General features: G+C 44.6%; 1 protein-coding gene across 1 annotated transcript; it reads left to right on the plus strand.

The window, feature by feature from the left end:
* Positions 1-2,096: 2,096 nt before the first annotated feature.
* Positions 2,097-6,604, plus strand: LOC134204994 (claspin). Its single transcript, XM_062679846.1, has 6 exons — positions 2,097-2,916; positions 2,987-3,121; positions 3,176-4,739; positions 4,804-6,101; positions 6,175-6,336; positions 6,412-6,604. The coding sequence occupies exons 1-6, from the start codon at positions 2,236-2,238 to the stop codon at positions 6,544-6,546; spliced, it is 3,975 nt and encodes a 1,324-aa protein (XP_062535830.1). The 5' UTR covers positions 2,097-2,235; the 3' UTR covers positions 6,547-6,604.
* Positions 6,605-21,104: the final 14,500 nt, after the last annotated feature.

Here is a 21,104-nt window from a genome sequence, read left to right on the forward strand (position 1 = left end):
TCGATCTGGAACTAGCTCGTTACCGTGACTACAATCCAAGAGATTTAGGAATACGATACTGCTTTTCGCATCCGGAAGTTTCGGCTACCACTCCGACGGTGGGTGGGAAGGTGGGTTAACAATGTATAGTGGTTTAGAGTAAAAGAATAAAAGTAGACAATGCAATCATACAAGCGATTCATTTTAAGTTTTATCAATTCACACAATTTATGTTTCTTACAACCAAGGGGTCCAGCCCCTCCTTAGTCAAGCGGTAAAATGCGCGGCTTCAAAGCAAGACCATGCTGAGGGTGGCTGGGTTGGATTCCCGGTGCCGGTTCAAGCAATTTTTGGTTTGGATTGTCTCGACTACGCTGGGCATAAAGTATCATCGTGTTAACCACATGAAATGAATATTTGCCACCAAAAAACGGTTATACGGTGTGATATTACTGTACGAAAACATTAATTGTACGGAGAGAAAATAGTAAAAGCTTGGGCTGACTGTCATCAGCTGCTGCTGCGGCTTGCCATGATTTTGTTTTTCTGTAATTGCATGGAAGAATGAATGGTATCAAGAAATGTCAATCTTTCCCCTCTTTAGTTTGAGAATAGGTCAAAACAAGTTTTGGCAAGGTTGCCGGTATTTTAAGTGCTGATCATTCAAATGTCAAAAGTGTGCCAAGTGTGCCACAGCAAGTGCCACACTTGTGAATCAAAACATGCAAATGTGTGCTTGGCATATTGTGCTCAGCGTCCCACCCCTTGGAAAACTGTCAAACGCAACGCAAACGTATCCTATACAAGGAATGTAAAATAACAACATTGCCAATGACAACAACATTGTCCTCTCTTGTAAATGTTGAGACAAACTCAACTCGCAATAAGCGTTTGTCCCAAACTGCAACCTCGACTGCAACAGAATAAGACAATGATCGCCTGCCGTGCATTTTGAGAAGCAGTCGGTTTCCGATGATGTTTTTGGTTAAATAAGTATCAGTTATCATAGTTTAGACATTAACTTAACCATCTGTTGACATGATTTGTGTTTTACTTCTGAAGTATACAAGTTATCGCAGTTTGAAAAGTTCACAACAATTACCTCTCCATGTTTGTTGCAAATAAAACGTAACGCAACAATGTCTTTATCCTCTGCAGATGAGGACAAAGAGTTCCCGCATAATTACAAACTGTACATGGATATTTTCCCGTGCGGTCGACAACAGTATCCTTTACTGTTGACAACTGTAAATGAACAATCTCATATAAAGTTTTAACAGTTTGTGGTACGGTTATTTGACAAATAACAATATGTTGAATGGGTTGTTAAGTTATGTCACCATAAAAAATCGTCTGTTTTCGCGTGCAAATATTTTCGCTTAACAGTATGATAAAATGTTGACATATAATGCAGGAAATAAAGAACATTTTAGAGACAGCATCTTATATGTTGACATTTAGTGATGATGTCGAGCAGTTATGGTTGAATCGATCGAAAAGTATTCGATAACCGCAACGTAAACTGTGAAGCTATATCTTACATCGTAATTATGATTCCGACCATATAACATGTTGTTTTTTATTATGCGGGTTATCGCTATTCTCTTTTGTCGCTTGTTTTTTGTATTTTTCAGCGACAATTACATTCCTTGATCCTATATGTGCGGGGCTCTTTATGAATCTTCGATTGATTATTCCACCAGCAGTGCTTCTTATACGCAGTTCCCTTCTCGAGTATTTAAGCGTCGATGGGCGTGTGGTCTACATACCAGCATCCCAACCCCGACGTTCATGGTTCGATCCCAGTCTGCTGCACTTTGTCCTTTTTTTTAAGAAAATCATTCATAAGGCAACATATTGAAATTCATACCGATTGCTTGTGGCAAATTTTCATAAGGCGTTTGGTTGAAATTCACACGTCCATTTTCCTCACTGGTCTTCTTCTCCTTCTTTGCTCCGCAAAATTGGCAAAATTAGAAGTTTTCTCTGTTCTCGCTATATCATTTATTTGAGGTCCTTTTCAAATGATAAGCGAAAATTGAGCTCTTGCGCGAGAGTGAGATCCTTGACGCGGGATTCGTGAGTAGTGAGTACCCGGGTAAGTACTGTTGTGGCGGGAAAAACTTTACAAATTTTCATAATATTATTATTCCGCATCCAGTAGTTCATTATAATGGTGCTAACATATTTCGCACCTTAATCTAAAGTAAACGAAGTAAAATATATCAAATAATAGTAATAATTAGTGTTTTCGATATGGATGAAGATTCAAATCAAACCTCTCGCAGCGGCAGTCAGGCGCTGGATTTGCATGACGAGGAATCAAAACATCGCGAGTCGGATTCGCAGATGACTTTGACCTACGGAGGTTCAGATTCGGAGCTAAACGACGATGACACGCTGCGAATTGATGATTCAGATGGCAATGATGATGAAAGTTCTAGGACAGAACTGGACAAAACGCCCGGGCCACTTTTACCTGCTTCTCCGTTCGGAATTGAATCAGTAGCTAGTAAACAGGGTGAGCTCCCGGAAAAGGCATCGATGGGCGATAGCTACATCGAAGAGAACGTAGACTTTAGTTTGAGGAATAGGAAGAAAGTATCGCAGTTGATTGATAGCGACTCGGAGGAAGAGCACGGCGAAGGGGGGTCATCTGTAAGAAAAGTGTGTAACGTAATTGATAGTGACGAATCTGATCAACCTAATGAGGAACCGCTGAATGTACAAAATAAGGATAACGATCAAACGGAGGACAAGATTGGAAATCCTATGAGTAGGCTTAAATCGTTGATCGATTCGGATTCTGCCAGCCCGGCTAAAGATTCGGACGAAGAATGCACCGCGAAAAAAACGAAAAAACTAAAAACCAAGAAAGAGCGAGGACACGGCAAAACCAGTGAAAAAAAGAGCGGCGCCAATGATTTGTTAGCTAGTGTAAGTACACGCGCTAAATTTTCTACAATGTTAGGTTCAATAATAGGCCTTTATATTTATTCCTCTATAGTTAAACTTGAGTTTCAGCGATGACGAAAGTCGGCCAGCAAAATCTGATAAAGATTCTGGGAGCAATGACAGTGGGAGTGACAGTGAAACTGGAGCTAGTAATCAGAAGAGAAGTCCAAATAAAAAACCGCAACGGGTATATAAAACAATAGTTCACAAGAACCCAGATTAACATATTCATATCTTCTAGATGTCAGCCAAGACAGCGATGGAACAGATGCAGGTCATCCAAAGTGAATCGCAACGAATGGCTCGCGAAGCAGCCGTATCAGTTCCGTATCATCGCCCCAAGCAGCATACGCTCCAAGAGTTTCTGAGTCGTAGAACGGTGTTCAAGTCGGCTGTAGGATTGAATACGCCAGAAAAATTGGCCGCTGGTCGGAGGAAAGCCATCACTGCAATTAAAATGACCCCAGAGCAGTTGGCAGCTTATGCTAAACAGCTAGAAGAACGCGAGAAGGAAGCATTAGAGTTCTTCAAAAACGAAGAGGATAAAAAGGAATCAGAGGTTGCTGAACAGCAATGTCATGCAGATGGTGAAACTAAAACACCGGAAGGGGAAATCAATAATAAGAATGCAATAATCTCAGCTCACTCTGAAGAGAATAATTCAAACAGTTTGGATGATCGTACGTCAGGTGTTGATTATCCACTTGATAATACCCAAGATGCAAACAATGAAATCCTAAACACGTTTGCTCCAATAGATACTGAATTAGGCGAAAGTCTCCGAGTGACGGATACGGAAGAGGACGCTTTACAAACATCGATCAATGAAACTAACCAAAATGTTGAAACCGCTCTGGCATCTCAAACAGAAACCGTTAATGCTATAACACCAATTGAAACAATTCCAGTTGAAATGGATTCAGTTTCCGAATCGACCAAAACGGCTCCAGAAATTGATTACGATCCGTTCTCATCGGAGCCAACTCCCTCAAAACTAGCACAGAAGAAAGCTGAACTTCTGATGGGTGGTACCTTCAAAACATTTCCCATCTTGAAAGGTGACGCAGACATGGTAATCGATCTAAATTCCGGAGATATTGGACCAAAAACACCTTCGGGGCCAGAGCTACTGCTTCAGCGCTTCTCCAAATGTAGTGGTAAGAAAGCTCAAAAAGCTGCAAGTTTAAATATTCTGAGCACTGATAAAGGCGTGGTCGAATTAAGCACCATTAAGCTTGGATTGGAACAAGAAGATCGTGATCCTAATGGAAAGGAACCCATACCTGGCGCGGCTTACACGAAACTCAAGCAAAGCTTATGGGAGAAGATGGAACAAGCTCGTAGAGAAAGCATTCTCAAGAGACTGCAGGATACTCCAGAGGCCAAAAAGATTGACGACGAAGAGGATGAAGAAGTGTTAACCGATGATGAAGTTGCTGAAGAAGAAGAAGAAGAAGAAGCAGAGGACTGTGAAGATGATGATGAGAAAAAGGTTAAAACAAAGAGTTGTGATTTTTTGGATGATGAAGCCAAACTTGACGACGATGACCATGAAGATAATGATGCGGTGACGAATCAAACACCCCCAGCTGAAGATTCCAATGAAGAGGAAGACGATGAGTCAAGCGATGAAGAAGATAGTGAGCCGGAATTAAAAGAAAAGTTGACTAACGGCGGTGAGAAGAAAAAGAGTCGAATTATTGCAGCATTTGAAGATTCCGACGAAGAAGATCCAATGACAAAAACTGTAGAAGCCAAATCATTGGAAAGTAAGAAAACCGATGAGTTGTTTTCAACATTTGAAGGTACAAAGTTTTAATATTAATAACTCATTACAAAATTACTATACCAAAGTACGTTTAATTACAGACAATGACAAATTTACACCTTCAGATCGAAACAACATAGAAACAGGCGAAAGCATGAACCTCCTCTGGAAGGACACTGAAGAACAGGAAACTACCAATCCACGTGCGGATGAGGAGGATCTGCTCGCTCTGTGTTCTGGCCGATTTGGCGAAACGCAAGCCACTTTACCCCAATCGTTGACAGAATCTTTTGCAACTACCCAGGCAATGACCACGACTCCTTCCGAATTGAACCTGACCGAAAGCGATCGCCTGACTGAAGACAGCGAGAGACCCACAACAACAGACGCGCTTTTCACACAACGAGTCGACGAGCAAGTGGACGACAACGAATTAATTGCCCTCTGCTCAGGTACATTCGCCACACAGGGGCAAATGTCTAATCTGGAGACAGAGCGGCCAATACCACTAGAAATGGTCGCTAAAGGTAAATTGCTTCTCGTTTCTTCCGATGAGGAAGATCAACAGAAAGAAAAAGAACGAAAGAAAAAGAATAAGCGACTACGACGGAACATCAACATATCGGACGATGAAGAAAGTGACGTGGAACCGGATGAACAAGATGAAGGAAGTGATGATGAAGTGGTCGAAGATGAAGAAAAGGAAGACGAGCTTGAAAAGTTCGTTGACTACGATTCGGAAGAAAACGAGGTAGAAGTTGTGCTGACAAAGAAGGATAAAGAAAAGGTGGCCAAAACGTTTGTTGAAAACGAAGCGGAACTATCGGAGTCAGAATGGGGCAGCGCGGATGAGGACGAAAAGGATCTCGATCGGTACGACATTGAACTGGGAGATGAGGAGAAATTCGATCAGAATAAGCTGCAGGAAGAGCTGGAACGAATTCACATGCGAAGGATTTTGGAGCAGGATAAAAAAGAAGTGAAGACATTGCAGGACATGTTCTTCGAAGACGAAGAGAAGGATGGAGTAGGACGTGAGAGGCAATTCAAGTGGCGTAATGTGGAGACGACGTTTAGCTTGGACTATGACAAGCAAGGAGGCGATGAGCAGAAAGAAGAAGACGAAGACAGTGATGGCGAAACGGAGGCTCAATGGCGCAAAATGCGATTTGAACGGGAAATGTTGTTGAAGGAGAAGAAAATTGATCTGGATGCAATCAATTTGGACAAATCACTGGTAAACGAAAATGCCCAGGAGGATGGAGAGAATAATTCAGGCGCTGACAATCATTCGACACTAGTGACAAAGCGGAGAATCACCGTGGTGCGACATAGTGAGACAATCGAAACAACTAATAAGCCGCAGGAGTCATGTTTTTTGATCAAGCGATCCACTCAAGTAGGTGTATTTTTTAGCTATGCTTTGTATTAACCTACATAGCGGGATAATCTTATATCTATCCAATTTTAAGGTTTCTAATAAAGCATCATTTCTATCGCGAGACCCTGAAACCCTTAAAAAACTGGTCAATCTGGTCAAGGTGAACCCAGAGGCTGATGGAGTCAATACAGCTACAACAGGAAAAGGAAGAAACTTTGTATTCACCTCTATCAGTCCAGCTGTTAATCAAACGGTTAGAGCAGTTTTATAGTTTTGATAAAAATATTTAGTAAAGCCAACATATTATATACTTTCCATCTTTTTTCAGGGATCCAAGCGGTCCTCGGACGCCGCCGACTTGAATGAGTCCAGTAACAGTGCTAAGAAAGTAAAAACAATCGCTGCGTCTTCTAGCAAGGATGACCAAAGCAAAAAGAGATTGTTACTAGCAAAGCTTATGTAAATACAAATTCGGAGGGTACTCAATTACAAAGTCGCGTAGACATGTTATGACATCCCTATCTCGATATTACTGTTTGTTGTAGTATACAGGTAAGCATGGTTAAATGGTTTTGTTTTGTGGCCTAACATCACGAACCAGATAGGCATCTGCCGTGGAATGTGGTTCACCCTTGATTTTGAAATACGTTCGAACCTAGCACTGGGTGCGCCAGAGTCATGGTATACCAAACCGTGCCCTTGATATGAATACTATCGAACTTTTATGAACCATTATCATTTCCCACGATCACGAAGGAAAAATTATAGTATCAATTGGTGTTTTAAAATGTCCTCTACGGTGAAATTTTGAACGCGCCCGATACTTCCGAAGTTTTGTTATCATGAATTAAACGAAATTAAAACAAAAACATTGTACGCCATATTGAATGAATGGTGGGTAGGCGTATTAGCCTTCTCTTCAGTCCCCTGGCTTTAAAATATGGGAACTGTGAGCAACCTATGTACCAAAAAAGCAAAACAAAACAAAACTGCAGTTGCGTCAATCGTGCACTATGGAAAACCGACCAATGTACAGCGACGTATGTACAGCATATCGGTGTATGTATAATTTTATCATTTTTCACAGGGAATTTGAATTAACTAAGCTATGACGTGAAGCACGCTTATTAAGTGCCATGTATTGATGCACGCCAGCGGAAAAAATATTGGAAAAAGATTTAGTTTTAAAACAGTTTTAGAAAAAGTTTTGCAAACTTTCTGCAAAGGATTTCTCGAATCCTCATAATTGTTACATACGTCGTTATGAAAAATTATGCTTGAATTTCTTTGCAGCAAGAAATCGATCATTTTTTTCTACTCAATAGTGAGTAGTTTTGTATTGCCGTCTCTTTTTTTCCCACAGAAATTTTACTCGCTTTTAATAAAAAGTGCAACCACTCAAAATTTGGTTGTTCCACTTTTTTCCAAAAAGTGAGTAAAATTTCTGTGGGAAAAAAAGAGACAGCAATAAAAAACTACTCACCGGTGAGTAAAATCAAAATAAGCGTGTATAGGGACTGCACGGACTGCTTTGTCTCTTTTTCGCTGCAAAGGAATTAGAAAACAACAAGGCCAGTAAACGTCAAATTTCATGAAGAACGTGCAGTGCTCAATCATTGGCTTGTTTTCTAACTACCTTTACTCCAGAGCACGGCATACAAAAAACAAGGCAGGCTCATCACGTATGTAAACATTCAGTTTGAATGTAAACATGTGACGTCACTGCTATCTTCGCAGAAGCTGGACCGAGACGATGCTATACGGTCGCAGCATGCTTACTTTTGTACTCCAACATGTGGCGATAAAATATGCGTCACATTCGAAGTGTCATTTTTCTAACGAGCCTACCTTGTTTTCTGTATACCGTGCTCCAGAGTGTATGTAAATAAATTTACATACACTCTGCTTTACTCTATAACCCCGGTCTGTCATCACACACGTGCTTAGGCACAGATAATAAATATCAGATGAATATCTCATTATACCACATCTCCATTTTGCCTTTCTCGTATTGGCGGTAAGTATACGGTAAAGGCTATATGATCGCTCCAAAAACAAACTTTTTATAGAAGGCCCGGAGACCCATAGTGTTATATACCAATCGACTCAGTTCGACGAATTGAGGTGATGTCTGTGTGTGTGTGTGTGTGTGTGTGTTTTTTTTTTTACAAGGGTTAAAGGCCATCAAAAATCTGCGCGACAGACACCTCGAGCATCCACACTATGCTCGAAGGCGAACAGGGATGGGCTCCTCCCGACCTGCTAAAAATGTGCCTCCCGGATAAACCGGGTCCCTTATCCTCCTTGCCTCGATCCCCCCGGGACCACTGGATGCTGCGACTACTTCGGGGGGGGGCTGTGCTCATGCACTTCTTCTAAAATTCCGGCCCCTAGCTTAGGCTAGTTCGCCGACTGGCTTGCTGAGATCCACTGCTACATTGTCTCGATCCCTCGGCGGTCGTGCCGCAAACTTCCTCACTCGAATCCTCCTGACTTCCCCGGCGTCGAGGGTGGTCCACCAGTTCCGGTGAAGGAAACTTCCGCACTGATGGTGCCCCGACTACCGGCGGCTATCGCAGGGGACGCTTTCGCGCATTGCGCCGACTTCGTCTTCGGGTTGCAGAGGTGGTCCGACAGTTCCGGTGGTGGATAACGTCCGCACTGGCGGTGCCCTACATACCCGAAGCACTTCCTTCTTCTTTCTTCTTTCTTCAGCAGGTTGACTGATCGAGTGCCGAAGTCGGTCCGACGATTCCGGTTGGCAGAAAACTTCCGGTTCACCGGCGCCCCGACGACCCGAGGCCAACACTGCTCACTATGCTGGATTTTCCTCCGAGCCGACGCTTGTTTGCTGGTCCCTTCTCCATCTACGCTGCAGCTCTGACAATATTTGCCTCACGACTCTGCTTACCACATTCCACGTATCTTCATCGTGACACATTCGCTCTGCGATGTTGTCCACGCTTAGGGCAGGCATTCCTCTACGTGCTTCCGCAAACCTCGGACAATCGAATAACACGTGCTCTGGAGTCTCCTCTACGTTGATACACGCCGGGCAGAATGGCGATGACGCATGGCCACATCGGTGCAGATATTGGCGGAAACAACCGTGTCCGGATAGGAACTGAGTGAGGTGAAAGTTCACCTCTCCATGCTCCCTGTTTACCCACGTCGACACATTGGGGATGAGCCGGTGGGTCCACCTTCCATTGTCTGCATTGTCCCACTCCTGCTGCCACTTCACCATTGAGTCCAGTCTCATCGTCTCCCTCACATTTCTGGTACCTCTCCGTTGGTAGCACTCGATATCCTCTGCTAAGGTTATGCAGATTGGAATCATCCCTGCGATAACGCAAACTGCCTCTGACGAAATTGTTCGGTACGCACTCGCCACTCGAATGGCCATTAGACGAAACACGCTATTCAACTTCCTGCGATTACGTTTCGTCTTGAGCGCAGCTCCCCAGGCTGGAACGCCGTACCTAAGTATTGAGGATGATACGGTCGCCAGAAGACGCCTACAGCTGCCTCTCGGTCCGCCAACGTTCGGCATGATCCTAGCAAGCGCACTGACCATCTTTGCCGCCTTCTCGCAGGAATAGTCGACATGGGTGTTGAAATTCAAACGGTCGTCGATCATCACTCCTAGATGTCTCAAAGCCCGCACGGACGGTATGTCGTGCTCTCCGACGATAATCTGCATTCGCTGTATGATTCGGCAGTTGCTGACCAGCATCACTTCCGTTTTGTGGTGAGCAAGCTGCAGCTTGACCCCATTCATCCAGTTTTCAACTGCGTCGGTCGTCTCCGCCACCAGCATATCTACCTCTTCCAGCGACTCTCCGGTTATCGTTAGAACGACATCATCCGCGAATCCGAAGATCTGCACGCCTTTGGGCAACTTCAGCTTTAGCACTCCGTTGTACATAACGTTCCACAGCATTGGGCCAAGTATGGAGCCTTGCGGAACACCCGCCGTAACCCTAATCGACTTCTGCCCCGAGTTCGTATCGTAGACCAGAATCCGGTTTTCGAAGTAGCTCTTAAGGATTCTACACAAATAGCCAGGAACCCGCATTCCATGCAGCGCTACGGCGATGGCCTCCCAGCTGGCACTGTTGAACGCGTTTTTGACGTCAATTGTTACTACGGCGCAGAACCGATTGCCACACCTCTTTTTCTTGGATGCTTTCTCTGCAACTTCAACGACCGCCTTAATTGCATCCACCGTCGATCTGCCTTTTCGGAATCCAAACTGCTTCTCCGACAAGCCGATCTCACCCTCCGTGAACTGCGTCAGCCTGTTAAGGATAATCCTTTCCAGAAGCTTCCCCAGTGTATCCAGCAGGCATATGGGCCTATACGAAGCTGGACTGCCCAACGGTTTTCCTGGTTTCGGCAGTAACACCAGTTTCTGAATCTTCCACTTATTCGGAAAGTAACCATCTGCTAGGCATTTCTGCAGCACCATCCTGAACAAATCTGGAAACGCCAGTATCGCAGTTTTTAAAGCCACGTTTGGAATTCCATCCGGACCCGGAGCTTTCTTCTTCTTCAGACCTTTAGCCACTGATGACAGCTCGTCGTTGGAGACTTGCATACCTGCAATGGTGACACGGTCTTCATCTTCGTACGGTGCAGGCGGCCACATCGTAGAATCATGTTGCGGGAAAAGACCGTCCACGATGATCTTCAGCTTGTCCGGACACATCTCCGCTGGCGTCGCTGGACCCTTGATTTTCGTTATTGCCACCCGATAAGCATTGCCCCAAAGATCAGCGTCAGCTTCTTACCGATTTGCTCGCAACAAGTTGCATTCGACGCAGAATCTTGTCCAATTGATTCTTATTTGAAATTGGCCAGATCGGACTATGGGATCGAAAGTTATGGCCAAATACAAATTCATACGAAAAAATCGCGTAAAAATGTCACTCATTTTTCGGGCACTTATCCTCAACCGATTTGCTCGCAACAAGTTGCATTCGACGCAGAATATTTTCTTATTGAAAATTGGCCAGATCGGACTATGGGCTTAGATGTTATGGTCAAATTACTATTTATTGCGAAAAAGAGTTCAAAAAAGTCTAGCTCACTTTTTGAGCACTTAGACTTTATCGCTCGCAACAGATTGCATTCGACGCAGAATCTTGTCCCATTGTTTCCTATAGAAACTTGGCCGGATCGTACAATTGGGTCAAAAGTTATGGCGAAAATACTAATTTTAAAACAACAAAATAAAATGCCATTTTTTGCTCTTATGCTCATCCGATTTGTTTGCAACAAATTGCGTTCGGCGAGAATTTTTTTATGCATATAAACAAATATGAAAATTAAGACCAATCCACATATTGGTGTTATTTGAGATTTTTTCAAACCTTTTGAACGAACGAGAAAGGCACCATCACCGCTAGGTGGATTAATCTGGGTTTTTTATTAAAATTAGATTGGATAACAAATTCAAAACATCATGGCACAGTCCTTGAATCACTATGGTTTTTTATGTTTCGCTTACCTCTAATTTGCACTACTTGGTCATCAGGCGGTGGATCATTTGGTTCATTCTCAACTGTACCCTGATCGCTCACACTATCCCGAACAAAATTCAACGGATTCCTTGAATCTTACCCTGTCTCTTTATTTGGGGCATGAGTCATGACATCAGACATTCCTGCTGGGAGTTTTGCCAGTTGTAAAGTGAGATGCCACTGCATACGCGCAGCATCTCGAGACAGCGTTGCCGGAAGAGGGTGAGCTCGATGGGGCCCCTCTTGAGGACTGCTGGAATACAGTCAAAGCAGCCATTAACGCCGCAGCGGAGAACAACGTCGGGTATATGGGTCGAAGTCGACGGAACGATTGGTTCGACGAAGAGTGCAGACAGATTCTGGAGGAGAAGGACGCAGTGCGGGCGGTCGCGCTGCAGCAAGGTACCCGGCAGAACGTGGAACGTTATAGACGGAAGCGGAGACAGCAGACCCGCCTTTTTCAGGAGAAGAAACGCCGCCTGGAAGTAGCGGAGTGCGAGGAGATGGAACAGCTGTGCCGCTCTCAAGATACACGCAAGTTCTATCAGAAGCTCAACGCATCCCGCAAAGGCTTCGTGCCGCGAGCCGAAATGTGCCGGGATAAGGATGGGAGCATCTTGACGGACGAACGTGTGGTGATCGAAAGGTGGAAGCAGCACTACGAAAAACATCTGAATGGCGCTGAGAGTACAGGCAGTGAAAGTCAAGGCAGCGGAGGAGATGACTACGTCAGTTCAGCGGACGATGGAAGCCAACCAGCCCCCACCTTGAGGGAAGTTAAGGATGCCATTCAACAGCTAAAGACCAATAAAGCAGCTGGTAAGGATGGCATCGGAGTTGAGCTCATCAAGATGGGCCCAGAAAAGCTGGCCACTTGCCTGCACAAACTGATAGTCAGAATCTGGGAAACCGAACAGCTACCGGAGGAGTGGAAGGAAGGGGTTATATGCCCCATCCACAAGCGAGCGATCACCATCCTTAATGCCGCCTACAAAGTGATATCCCAGATCATCTTCCGTCGTCTGTCACCATTAGTGAACGAGTTCGTGGGAAGTTATCAAGTCGGCTTCATTGACGGCCGCTCGACAACGGACCAGATCTTTACTGTACGGCAAATCCTTCAAAAATGCCGTGAATACCAGGTCACAACGCACCATCTGTTCGTTGAGTTCAAGGCGGCATACGACAGTATAGACCGCGTAGAGCTATGGAAAATTATGGACGAGAACAGCTTCCCTGGGAAGCTTACCAGACTGATCAAAGCAACAATGGATGGTGTGCAAAACTGTGTGAAGATTTCGGGCGAACACTCCAGTTCGTTCGAATCGCGCTGGGGACTAAGACAAGGTGATGGACTTTCGTGCCTGTTGTTCAACATTGCGCTAGAAGGTGTCATGCGGAGAGCCGGGTGTAACAGCCGGGGTACGATTTTCAACAGATCCAGTCAATTTATTTGCTTCGCGGATGACATGGACATTGTCGGCCGAACATTTGCAAAGGTGGCAGAACTGTACACCCGCCTGAAACGTGAAGCAAGAAAAGTTGGACTGGTGGTGAATGCGTCAAAGACAAAGTACATGCTTGTGGGCGGAACCGAGCGCGACAGGGCCTGCCTGGAAAGCAGTGTTACGATAGACGGGGATACCTTCGAGGTAGTCGAGGAATTCGTCTACCTCGGATCCTTGCTAACGGCTAACAACAACGTTAGTCGTGAAATACGAAGGCGCATCATCTGTGGAAGTCGGGCCTACTACGGGCTCCAGAAGAAACTGCGGTCGAAAAAGATTCGTCACCGCACCAAATGTGTCATGTACAAGACGCTTATAAGACCGGTTGTCCTCTACGGACATGAAACATGGACAATGCTCGAGGAGGAATTGCAAGCACTCGGAGTATTCAAGAGACTGTGCTTAGGACCATCTTTGGTGGTGTGCAAGAAGACGGTGTGTGGCGGCGAAGAATGAACCATGAGCTCGCCCAACTCTACGGCGAACCCAGTATCCAGAAGGTAGCTAAAGCCGGAAGGGTACGATGGGCAGGACATGTTGCAAGAATGCCGGACAGCAACCCTGCAAAGATGGTGTTCGCTTCCGATCCGGCAGGTACGAGACGGCGTGGAGCGCAGCGAGCGAGATGGGCAGACCAGGTGCAAAACGACCGGGGGAGCGTGGGGCGTATCCGAGGATGGAGAGATGCGGCCTCGAACCGTGTATTGTGGCGTCAAATTGTTGATTCAGTGTTATCTGTTTAGATGTTAACTAAATAAATGAAATGAAAGTGAGATGATGAGTAATACATTTGGTAATAATATGTTCAATCTTTTGACAACCGATCGATTTTGGCGTTCAACCAACCCGTTCTCTTGGGGCTAATAGGGATTTGTTTTGTTCAACACGATTCCACGACGTACACAATACTCTTTAAACTCTGCGCTCACAAACTGTCTACCATTGTCCAATGTTATGGTTCGTGGGTATCCAAGCCTTACAAAAATTTTCTCCAATCGCTGAGCCGTTTCTAAGTTTCCGCATAATCTCAGGGCCCATTCACAAATTACATAACGCTTTAGGGAGTGGTAGGGTGTCTGTCCGAGCGTTACGGCCCATACAAATTTTAGAACCCTTCCATACAAAACACGTTACGAGGGGGTGGGAGGGGGTTGAAAATGATCTATTTTAGCGTTATGTAATTTGTGAATGAACCCTCACCCTCTTTATATCTGCTGTAATAATCTCCTGAAGGCAAAGGTCCAAGAAAGTATATTGCAATGTCTATACACAGAAAGAAAAACCATTTATCAAATTAAAAAAACCGTTGGTTAAAATGAAAAGTTGCGTTGGTTCTTTTTCGTAGAGAGTCCCGTGTGATTAAAATAAAAGTACGAAAACTTTTGTTACACCCATGCTTCAAAAATGGTATGCGGCTCTGAAAATAAAAGTACAAAACTTTCAAAATGACAACGTAATTGTAAAATCAAAATAGTAGAATAAAGTTGAATATTTTCAATTTGAAATGAAGTTTTAATTTCACCAGAAAGGTTTTTTCATCCCTCCTCCATTCAAGTTTTCTTTTCAAATTCAATTGATTCAATCCATTTCTTCTTATTTTATCAATATTTATTCATCTTGGTTGGTTTAAAAACATGCATGCAACAAGATGTCCTTGGCTGTCGTGTCCACCTAGCACCTAAACCAGCCCGAGAACCAGTCATCGCAGCTTGATTGAAACCACTGGGTGCTTTGTTTAAACATGCCATAGTTCTTCTTCCCGTCAAAAATATCAAAGTAAATCTGTGAAGAAAATCAAAAACAAAAGTCTCGCATGAGAATCGTCATCTCAATGTTACAGCCGAGGTTACAGCGTACAAATTCATTCACGCTATAGCAAAGCACCAGAATTGGGTGGCGTTTTTGAGGAATCAGAATTGGTGCACATTGGTATAGTATTAACATCGTTTCTTTTAATTAAATATTTGACTTACCTCTTCGTTTCGGAATACCAGCTCAGGGATTTTATTTATTCTTGTCACTGCACAGAATAAAAAGTAATAAAAACGGCGCGAACACCACAACAAAGTTGCGACTATCAAAATTTATTAAATTTATCGAAAGCAGCTGTGCCTGTGGCGTATGCTGGTTTCCTTGTCAATGTTTTGTTTTCATTTGCCGCTGTCATGCACTGCGAGGAAAATAAACAGATAGATGTATTGTTGTGTTGACAGATAAATAATTTTTAGGTCGAATGAGAGAACTTTTAATTTGTCGTTGAGAACAGAAGAAAAAAAACTTTTAAAACAAAAAGTAATTTTGAATGAGACGTATTTCACTTTCAGTTTTAAAAAAACGAAGCACGTTTTAAAAGTAAAGTGTAAAACTTTCTGTAAAACCACGTTTGTTTTTTGTGTGTACATGCTGTATCAGGTAATTTCCTTCTTGCCATAGGCTCTGGTCGTTCCGCAAGACTCAGAATGTCTCAAGCGTTGCATTTTTTTGCGTCCTGCATGTCCTTCGTGAGCTAGTTGCACCATGAGTTGTCGTAGACTTCCTGGTATAAGCCACTTACTATTAGAATTAGACTTCTCACCTTATCAAGCTCGTTTCTCAATGATTTTGATTGATTCGGAATAATAGTTCCACACTCCCTTATCTAACCATTCACGTATTGCTTTCAGCTTGGTATCATCAACAGATGCCGTTTCTAGCTCGTCTACATCAATCGCCTTGAATTCAATAACATTACGGATGTAAACTTCGCATTCAGGGTCGAAATCTTCCTTCTCTCCATTGTTTGGTAGACGAGTTAGCCTATCCGCTATATTGGATTTTTCTTTTCCGATAGACAACATCATAGGAAAATACTTGAAGCCGTAATACTGCCGTTCTACGCATGCTTGTACCAAATTCATAAAACGACAAATGAGAAAATGGCATTTGAAATTGAACCCTAATTTTCATTGCTGATATATAACCTGAATGAAATATAAGATTATTACATCACAGAACCATTCAGAAGACTTAATTTCATTGAAATCATTCCTATTTTTCACCCACAAATAGAATTTGCGACAACGATCATGAAAATAGTTTGGCGGGACAGTTATGCCGAGAAATAGAGCACTCGTTTTGTGGTTTCTACGCATATCAGCCCCGTTCAATGCATGATTTCATGAATGACTACTGCGATTGACATATGTATCCACATGCTTTATCTATGGAAGTGAACCATCCACGTGGTTGAAGTGATTATGTCGCTTAAAATGAGCATTGTACAAATTTCCCCCTATTAACCAGTGGAACAGGCTAAGATTGGAAGATCTAAACAGAAAATGCTATTTCAATATGTGTTGCTACATAAAATAACATAGTATCCGCCATAATGATGAATTTAATCACTGCGAGACAATTATGCGCAGAAATTAAATAGACTTGATGTTGTTTTCAATGATTTTCCGAACAAAGTTCGAAATCTGTTAGAGTTTTCTAAAAGTATACATCAGAATAGACTGCTTGATGACGAAAAATCAAAATCCACAAAAACTAACATGGGACAATTATGCGTAGAAGAATAGAATACCCAACGTTCAAATTGAAGGCAAGTTGAGTTTGCAGAAAATATAGCCTCAAGCGGTTTGTTGTCCGTGTCCAATTCGAAACGAATTCGTAGCAGATATATTTGGAATCTTTCTACTGCCCAAAACTAGAGCTTACGCTTCCTTGTCTGTTTGGGAATAAAAGTAGCTTCTGTAGAGTAGGTTGTGTGGATGTAAGGAAAGACGTCCAAAGTTAGCGATTGCAAATTAACGAATGAATATTTATTTCAATCAACCAATTTTGTTACTAAGGAGTGTGAGGGTGAGATATATAGAAATTGGGCAATCCACTTTTAGATAGCATTGATGACAGATATGCAAATATCGTATAACGGTTTGGTTGCCAACACTGACTAGTAAATAGCAGGCCATGACTTTGGCTCTTTCCTCGTGGCAAACGAACGGAGTCGCACGTGCGATAAGACAGCATACCCAGTGATAGCTCGTTCCGCAGAACTAGGCCGCACATTTGGCGATCCTGCCAGGTTGTTCCTGGTTGAAAATAATTGACATTTTTTCATCGGTTTCGACTTGTAATGTCGAAGACGCTCTGGAAGAGCGTCGGATTGATAAATTTTTTCATCGGTTTTGACTTGTGGTGTCGAATTCGCTCTGGAAGAGCGTCAGATTAAATGATTTGCGCATCGGTTTCGACTTGTGATGTCGAAGACGCTTTGGAAGAGCGTCGGATTAAATGATTTGCACATCGGGTTCGACTTGTGATGTCGAAGACGCTCTGGAAGAGCGTCGGATTGATAAATTTGCTCATCGGTTTCGAAGACGCTCTGGATTAAATGGATTGCACATCGGTTTCAAACTGTAATGTCGGAAACGCTCTGGAAGAGCGTCGAATTGATAAATTTGCTCATCGGTTTCGACCTGTAGTGTCGAAGACGCTCTGGAAGAGCGTCGGATTAAATGATTTGCACATCGGTTGCGACTTGTGATGTCGAAGACGCCTTGGAAGAGCGTCGGATTAAATGATTTGCACATTGGTTTCGACTTGTGATGTCGTACACGCCATGGAAGAGCGTCGGATTGATAAATCTGCTCACCAGTTCGACTTGTAGTGTTGAAGAAGGATTAAATGGTTTGCACATCGGTTTCGACTTGTGATGTTGAACACGCCATGGAAGAGCGTCGGATTGATGAATTTGCTCATCGATTTCGACTTGTAGTGTCGAAGACGCTCTGGAAGAGTGTCGGATTAAATGATTTGCACATCGGTTTCGACTTGTGATGTTGAACACGCCATGGAAGAGCGTCGGATTGATAAATCTGCTCAACGGTTCGACTTGTAGTGTCGAAGACGCTCTAGAAGAGCGTCGGATTAAACGATTTGCACATCGGTTGCGACGGTTAGGTGGGACGCTAAACAGCCCTGACACGACGGCCCTCCGACGAGAAAGGAGGTTTGCGCAGGCCCAATAAGCCGCCTTTAAAAATAACTATTACGAACGACATAGAAGATAGTACGACTCGATACAATCGGCAACGACCTAGGCGACGAATAAAGGATCACGATTGGAGGCTTGGAACATGGAACTGCAAGTCGCTAGGCTTCGCACGTTGCGACAGGATAATCTACGATGAATTACATCCCCGCAACTTCGATGTCGTAGCGCTGCAGGAAATCTGCTGGACAGGACAGAAAGTGTGGAAAAGCGGGCATCGAGCGGCTACCTTCTACCAAAGCTGTGGCACCACTAACGAGCTGGGAACCTTCATAGTGCTGGGAAAGATGCGCCAACGCGTGATTAGGTGGCAGCCAATCAACGCAAGGATGTGCAAGCTGAGGATAAAAGGCCGTTTCTTCAACTATAGCATAATCAACGTGCACTGCCCACACGAAGGGAGATCCGACGACGAGAAAGAAGCGTTCTATGCGCAGCTGGAGCAGACATACGATGGATGCCCACTGCGGGACGTCAAAATCGTCATCGGTGACATGAACGCTCAGGTAGGAAGGGAGGAAATGTATAGACCGCTCATCGGACCGGATAGTCTGCATACCGTATCGAACGACAACGGCCAACGATGCATAAACTTTGCAGCCTCCCGCGGAATGGTAGTCCGAAGCACTTTCTTCCCCGCAAGAATATCCACAAGGCCACATGGAAATCACCTAATCAAGTAGCGGAAAACCAAATCGACCACGTTCTAATCGACGGTAAATTCTTCTCCGACATCACGAACGTACGCACTTACCGCAGTGCGAATATTGAATCCGACCACTACCTCGTTGCAGTATGTCTGCGCTCAAAACTCTCGACGGTGATCAACACGCGTCGGAGTCGTCCGCCGCGGCTAAACATTGGGCGGCTACAAGACGGTAGACTAGCCCAAGACTACGCGTAGCAGCTGGAAGTGGCACTCCCAACGGAAGAGCAGCTAGGCGCAGCATCTCTTGAAGATGGCTGGAGAGATATTCGATCCGCCATTGGAAGCACCGCAACCGCTGCACTAGGCACGGTGGCTCCGGATCAGAGGAACGACCGGTATGACGGCGAATGTGAGCAGTTAGTTGAGGAGGAGAATGCAGCATGGGCGAGATTGCTGCAACACCGCACGAGGGCGAACGAGGCACGATACAAACGGGCGCGGAACAGACAAAACTCGATTTTCCGGAAGAAAAAGCGCCAGCATGAAGATCGAGAACGTGAAGAGACGGAGGAACTGTACCGCGCTAATAACGCACGAAAGTTCTATGAGAAGTTGAACCATTCACGTAAAGGCCACGTGCTACAGCCCGATATGTATAAGGACATAAACGGGAACCTTCTTACAAACGAGCGTGAGGTGATCCAAAGGTGGCGGCAGCACTACGAAGAGCACCTGAATGGCGATATGGCAGACAATGGTGGCGGTATGGTAATGAACCTAGCACACGCGCAGGACATGCGACTTCCGGCTCCGAATCTCCAGGAAATCCAGGAGGAGATCGGCCGGCTGAAAAACAACAAAGCCCCTGGAGTTGACCAACTACCAGGAGAGCTGTTTAAACACGGTGGTGAGGCACTGGCTAGAGCGCTGCACTAGGTGATTACCAAGGTTTGGGAGGATGAGGTTCTGCCGCAGGAGTGCATGGAAGGTGTCGTGTGTCCCATCTACAAAAAGGGCGATAAGCTGGATTGTAGCAACTACCGCGCAATCACATTGCTGAACGCCGCCTACAAGGTACTCTCCCAAGTTTTATGCCGCCGACTAACACCAATAGACTAACGCAAAATGAACTCCCCCAAGAAATTATGACGTTTGAGCGGTTCGCATAATGAACGCAAAATGAACTTTTGTTCGAGAAGACGACCCGCTCAAAAGTCAAAATCCATCGGGTGAGTGAATTCGATGAACCCCTGCATAAGTCTATTGCAAGAGGGTTCGTGGGGCAGTACCAGGCGGGATTTATGGGTGAACGCTCTACCACAGACCAGGTGTTTGCCATACGTCAGGTATTGCAGAAATGTCGCGAATACAACGTGCCCACACATAATCTATTTATCGACTTCAAAGCCGCATATGATACAATCGATCGGGACCAGCTATGGCAGCTAATGCACGAAAACGGATTTCCGGATAAACTGATACGGTTGATCAAGGCGACGATGGATCGGGTGATGTGCGTAGTTCGAGTTTCAGGGGCATTCTCGAGTCCCTTCGAAACGCGTAGAGGGTTACGACAAGATGATGGTCTTTCGTGTCTGCTATTCAACATCGCTTTGGAGGGAGTAATACGAAGGGCAGGGATTGACACGAGTGGTACGATTTTCACGAAGTCCGTCCAGTTATTTGGTTTCGCCGACGACATTGATATCATGGCACGTAACTTTGAGAGGATGGAGGAAGCCTACATCAGACTGAAAAGCGAAGCAAAACGGATTGGACAAGTCGTCAATACGTCGAAGACGAAGTACATGATAGGAAGTAGGCAGAGGCTCAAGAGAGGTCAATGTAAGCCACCCACCACGAGTTTCTATCGGTGGTGACGAAATCAAGGTGGTTGAAGAATTCGTGCACTTGGGCTCACTGGTGACCGCCGATAACGATCCCAGCTGAGAAAGGCGCATAGTGGCTGGAAATCGTACGTACTTTGGACTCCGTAAGACGCTCCGATCGAATAGAGTTCGCCGCCGTACCAAACTGACTGTCTACAAAACGCTTATAAGACCGGTAGTTCTCTACGGACACGAGACCTGGACGATGCTCGTGGAGGACCAACGCGCACTGGGAGTTTTAGAAAGGAAAGTGTTGCGTACCATCTATGGTGGGGTGCAGATGGCGGACGGTACGTGGAGGAGGCGAATGAACCACGAGTTGCATCAGCTGTTGGGAGAATCTTTGCTTGTGCAAAGATATTATCCCTAATCAAAGAGCACTCTGGCAAGATATTATCATTTGAGCATTTGATGA

This window comes from Armigeres subalbatus, chromosome 1 (assembly GCF_024139115.2).
Source record: "Armigeres subalbatus isolate Guangzhou_Male chromosome 1, GZ_Asu_2, whole genome shotgun sequence".
Taxonomy (NCBI): Eukaryota; Metazoa; Arthropoda; class Insecta; order Diptera; family Culicidae; genus Armigeres; species Armigeres subalbatus.